The 5,407-nt window shown below is 72.8% G+C and overlaps 1 protein-coding gene across 1 annotated transcript in view; it reads right to left on the minus strand.

Annotated features, from left to right (window-relative positions):
- Positions 1-1,087: 1,087 nt before the first annotated feature.
- Positions 1,088-5,407, minus strand: part of GPRC5C (G protein-coupled receptor class C group 5 member C) — an 8,179-nt gene continuing 3,859 nt past the window's right edge. Inside the window, exons 2-5 of the mRNA XM_026067647.1 lie at positions 3,016-4,066; positions 2,421-2,515; positions 1,462-1,611; positions 1,088-1,120 (exon numbers count right to left, since the gene is read on the minus strand). Coding sequence (XP_025923432.1) covers positions 1,088-1,120; positions 1,462-1,611; positions 2,421-2,515; positions 3,016-4,066 — 1,329 coding nt within the window. The remainder of the gene's footprint in view (positions 1,121-1,461; positions 1,612-2,420; positions 2,516-3,015; positions 4,067-5,407) is intronic.

Genomic DNA, 5,407 nt, shown 5'->3' on the forward strand with positions numbered 1-5,407 from the left:
CCAGGGCCCCGTGCCAGCAGTGTCCCCCAGGAGCGTGGGGACACCACGCGTGTGCAACCCCTGCACGAGCACCCGCTGCATGCACGACCCCTGCACGGCTGCGAGCACGGCCCAACTCCGGCTCCGGCTCAAGGAGAGCAGGTCACCTGCCTCCCCCAGCCACCGWCGGAGGCATTTCAGGCGCTGAATAATTCATGGCGCTGCCATTTGCTCGGCCGCAGGCTTCCTGCCTGGCAGGAGAAATCGCTGCRGAGGGGAAAGGCAATCTGAGCAGGAGAAACCGCCCCCGACCTTGGCACGTCCTCCGTGCCGCGCCGCTTCCCGCCAGGCCGCCCATCTGCCCGCGGGCTGCCGCTCCCGGGCCGCCTGCCCCAGCGCCGTGCACCGAGCTCGCCAGGCCTCAGCCCGGCGGCCCCATCTGCCCGCCTGGCCCCGGTGCCTGCTCGCTGCGGGGTGCCCGCGGTGGGCAGAGGGGCCACCAAGGGCCTCACCGCCCTGAGCGGGACCCCGGGTGCCCCCAAAGCGGGGGGCGCGCGCCCACATACCCCTCCCCACCACGGGCCGCTGGCTCCAGCACCGTGTAGGAAAAACCAGCTTTATTGGGTCTGACCTGAAAAAACGAGGGAGGAAAAAAAAACCAACCAAGGAGAAAGCCGCGCAGAGGGAGAGGGGCCCGGCTCCGTCGCCGCCGGGGATCCCGCGTGGACCCGCTCCCGGCACGGCCTGCYGGCTGCTGCGGGAGGACGGAAGGCACCAAGAAGGCAGAGCCGCCCGGAGAGGCTGCCGCGTCCCGGCCRCTGCCGGCTCGCAGAGCGCCGATCCCTGGGGCCGGGCCGGGAGCAGCCAGCCCTTACCATGGCATGGGGAAACTGAGGCACGGCRGGAGCCAGGGCCGGGAGAGCTTGGCAGCGGCGGCTCTGGGGTCTGGCGAGGCTGGTGGGCGCAGAACGAGGCTCCGGAGCGGATGCCGCGGCCGGGCAGGACGGGGAGGCTGGCAGCCGTGGCCCGGCATCCCTGGCTTGGGAATCGGCTCCGGGCGAGGTGCCGGTGGGCACGAGGCTGCGGGAGCCCCCGGCGCACGGGACCTTCACCACCGGTTCCTGCCGTAGGGGGACGACACCTGCGGYGGAGCGGGACGGCGCTGGTGGCACGGTGGCAGCCGGCACCGCGGAGGAGCCGCGACGGGGGGGGGGCTCTGCCCCGGGCGCAGCCCCCGGATCAGGGGGCGGTTTGCACGCGGGGACGCCCCGGGGCACGGACGCCGGCAGCGCAGGGCGTCAGCGGGAGGCTCAGCCCTGCCTCGACCCACCGCGGGGCTACGCCGCCGCGCCGCCGCAACCCCTGCCCTCCCGCCGCAGCCGCGGGAGGGACTTTGCACCCTGGCCGGGAGCCGAACCTCGGCGCCGGCTGCGTCCAGCTCCGTCGCCGTGCCCCCGCTCCCTCCGTTGCTCATTAACAGACCTGGGAGCTCCTGCCGTCGCGCGGGCTGGCGGCGGCGTGCCGGGCCTGCGCGGCGAAGGCGTCCTCGGCTCGCAGCGTGGAGCTGGCGCTGCCCATCGCCGGGCTGGCGGTGCTGGCGCGGGGCAGGATCACGTCGTAGGGGGCTTCGGCCTGCGGGAAGGAGAGGAGGCGCTGAGGGGCGCGGGACACCCCGAGCGTCCCCCTGCCTGCGGCGCCCACGCCGGGACCCCGAGCATCCCCCTGCCCGTGGGAACCCACGTCAAGACCCCGAGCATCACCCTGCCCGTGGGAACCCACGCCGGGACCCCGAGCATCCCCCTGTCCATGATGCCCATGTGGCCACCCCGAGCATCCCCCTGCCCGTGGGAACCCACGTCAAGACCCCGAGCATCACCCTGCCCGTGGGGACACACGCTGGGACCCCGAGCACCACCCTGCCCATGGGAACCCACGCCAGGACCCTGAGCGTCCCCCTGCCCGTGGGAACCCACGCCAAGACCCCGAGCACCACCCTGCCCATGGGGACACACGCTGGGACCCCGAGCGTCCCCCTGCCTGTGGGAACCCACGTCAAGACCCCGAGCATCACCCTGCCCGTGGGAACCCACGCCGGGACCCCGAGCATCCCCCTGTCCATGATGCCCATGTGGCCACCCCGAGCATCCCCCTGCCTGCAGTGCCTGCACCAGGATCCCGAGCGTCCCCCTGCCCGTGGGTGCCCATGCGGCGACCGCCCTCCCCAGCCAGGCTCCCGGGTCCCACGCGTGCCGGAGGGCAAGGCAAGGGGGCAAATCCTCACTGCACCCCCTTATAACCGGCCCCTGCGTGGGAAGGGGGACCGGCGGCTGCTGCCGGCACAGGGGGCCGGGACCCCGGCGTGGCCCAGCGGGGGAGCCAGCCCCGGGAACGGCCGCCTCCGCGGAGAGGAGCCGCCGGGGGAGGGGGGGGGCCGCACTTACGGGCCCCTTGTGCATCAGGGCCATCTCGGTGGGCTGGTAGACGCTGGTCAGCAGCTGCCCGTTGTACCCGCTGTACGGCGACACCGGCTTCTTGGCTGCAAAGAGAGGGCGACGGCGGAGCTGGGGGCCTGCCGCCAGCGCCGCCCCGCGCCCCCGGCCAGCCCGGCCCCGTCCTTCGTTAGCAGCTTTAACGAGCTGACTCARCAGCCGGCTGCTCCGGGCCCTTCCGCGCTTGTGACGCTTCCTCTGCTGGGAAGAAGCGGCAGCCAAGCGCCCGCCCCGGGGCGGAGGGCCRGGAAACGCGGGCAACCCCACGCCGGGGCCGAGGCCGCGGCGCTCCCCAAGCCCGCGCTGAGCTCAGCCCAGACTGGTAAACCCAGCCGGGCGTGTTTTCGGGAGCCGCAGCGCTCGGAGGCGTGATTCGGGCTGGTTGCAACCAGGCGGCTCGCCACCGCTGCCAACCCATCGCCGGGATGCTCCCGCGGGAGCACGGCCAGGTGACGCAGCCCTTCCCGGCGCCGTTCCCGAGCCGGGACCCCGCGCGCCTGGCCCCCCGCGGGCACCGTGGCCCGGCCCACCGCCCCGCGGCGCCTACTGAAGGACGGCTCGTCCATGGAGAAGGCCTTGTTCTCCACAAACATGCTCTGCGACTTCTGCTCCTTGAGGATGGTCTCGTAGCCCACCCCGCGGGTCGGGTAGATGTCGTCCTCGTAGGCCTGCTCGGGGCCCCGCCGCGTCACGTGCGTCACCTCGGGGATGACGTAGAGGAAGATGAAGGCGCAGGCGTTGGAGACCAGGGCGATGGCCAGCGTGGGGTCGTCCCACCTGGGCTTCTCGCCCGTGTGCCGGTTCCCGTAGAGGTACATGGCCGTCCACGCCACCCAGATGGCCATGGAGAGGCCGGTGGTGGCCAGGATGAAGACGCCGTGCTTCTGCCAGTGCGTGTAGCGGCCGCAGAGGGCCGGCCAGGCGGTGCCGAAGGCGGCCACCAGCAGGAACATCACGTAGATGAGCGCCATGACGAAGTCAGCATCCGTCACCTGGCAGGGGTCCGGCGAGCCRCCCTCCCGCCGCACCACCGTGATGATGAGCCACTCGGTGTTGATGATGACCTCCACCAGGGCCAGGAGCAGGGCCACCGCCAGCGTCACCCAGCCCCGCGGCCCCCGGTTCCTCCGCGCCAGGAAGTTGAGGGCCAGGGCATGTGCCAGCAGGCAGGAGAAGCAGATGCCGAAGAGGACGCCGAAGAGGAAGCGGCGGGAGGTGCAAGTGGAGAAGTTCGGCCCCACGATGAAGTCGAAGGTCAGGCAGAAGAGCCCGAAGGTGCCCAGGAGGAAGACCACCTGCGTGGCCACCAGGCTCTTCTTCTGCGGGTCCTGCACGAAGGGCAGGCTGGCCACCAGGATGATGGTGAGCACGAAGCTGGTCACCACGCCGAGGCTGGCCACGGCCTCCAGCACGATGCCCCAGGCCGCCGAGAGGTCGCAGAGGTTGTAGTAGAGGGAGGAGAGGTCCTTGCCGCACCCCGGCGGAGGGCTGGTCTGAGCGCGGCACGCGGGCAGCAGGGCCAGCAGGACGCACGCGGCCGCCGGCGCTGCCCCCATCCTGCACTGTGGGCCGGGCGCCGAGCGGGAGCCCCAGAGACCCTGCGACAGAGAGGGGAGCGTTAGGGACCCGGGGACCGGGTTGCTGCGGGTCCTGGTGCCCGGAGCAACCACAGACCCAAGCCAACCCCGGGGCAGACGCGCGTCTCCCGTCGCCTCCTTGCCTGGGGGCCAAAGGCGACCGGGCAGAGAGGCTCAGCCTCCCCTGGCCCAAAACGCTCCCTCGCGACACGGGGTTCCCTAGAGCACGGCCGGCTCCAGGGCTGCGCCGATCCTTCCCTCCGATGCTGGGAGCAGGACGAGCTCCCGGGAGGGGGATTGAGCAGCACCGTGACCACCAGCTTTCCCGGGAGTGCCAAACCCGGGGCGCGGGGCCGTCCCTGCGCCCYGGCCCTGCGTGCGTCTCAGCATCCTCCGGCGGGTTCCCCCCTCTGCTTCTCCTGTCCCACTTCCGCCCCTCTYGCTCCGGGCTCCGAACCAGAGCAGGTTGCGTGTCCGGCCCTGCACGCCAGCTCGCTCCGAGCTCTCCGGCGCTCGCACGCAGGCTGCCCGGGCAGCGACAGCCCCGTGCAGCTCCGGCCCCTGGGCGCCCGGGGCCAAGCCAGCCGCCGGCTCTGCCCGGGGTGGGTGTTGGGGTGCGCGGGGGTGTCCGGGCCCCGCTGCCGGGCCGGGGTGCCCGCGGCGTGGGAGAGAGGGGGAAGAAGCCAAAGCCGCAGACCCCTTCGCTCGCACGCCGTACGAGGGAGGAAACCAGGCAGGAAATCTCTCTTACAAGGTCACCCGCGGGGCCGGGTTGGGAGCAGAGCCCAGGAGTCCGGGCCCCCACGATCCTCCCCACTGCCTCTAACCCACTTGCCGAGTGGGACCAGGAGTCCGGGCAGCCCCCGGCACCATGGGGAGCCCCGGCCCTGCTCCCCTCCCAAAGCTGTGGCAGAACCCAGGTGTCCAGGWCCCGCTGCTCCCCACCGGGACGGGAACCCAGGTGTCCGGGCACCGCACAGCCCCTCCGGGCCRGGGCTGCCGTTCACGATGGAAACGGGGATCCTTGACCCCGGCAAAGGACCGAGCCCCTGGGGCCCCCGGGCAGGGGGGACCCCAGCCCCCCCCCAGGCTGTACCGGTCCCACTGGACTCAGCCTGGCCAGTCTGTTGCAAGCCCCGGTGGTGGCGGCCCGGTTCCCCCCCCCCCCGGCACCTCCCGGCGGTACCGACTCGGTTCCCCCCCCGGCACCTCCCGGCGGTACCGACTCGGTTCCCCCCCCGGCACCTCCCGGCGGGGCGGGCCAGGTCTCCCCAGCTCCCCCCCGCGCCCCCCGCTCGGTACCGGCTGCCAAACTTGCCCAGCGCCTTCCCCAACTTTCCGGCCGAGCGAGTTCGCGGGGGC

This window comes from Apteryx rowi, unplaced genomic scaffold, assembly GCF_003343035.1.
Source record: "Apteryx rowi isolate R43461 unplaced genomic scaffold, aptRow1 scaffold_26, whole genome shotgun sequence".
Classification (NCBI taxonomy): Eukaryota; Metazoa; Chordata; class Aves; order Apterygiformes; family Apterygidae; genus Apteryx; species Apteryx rowi.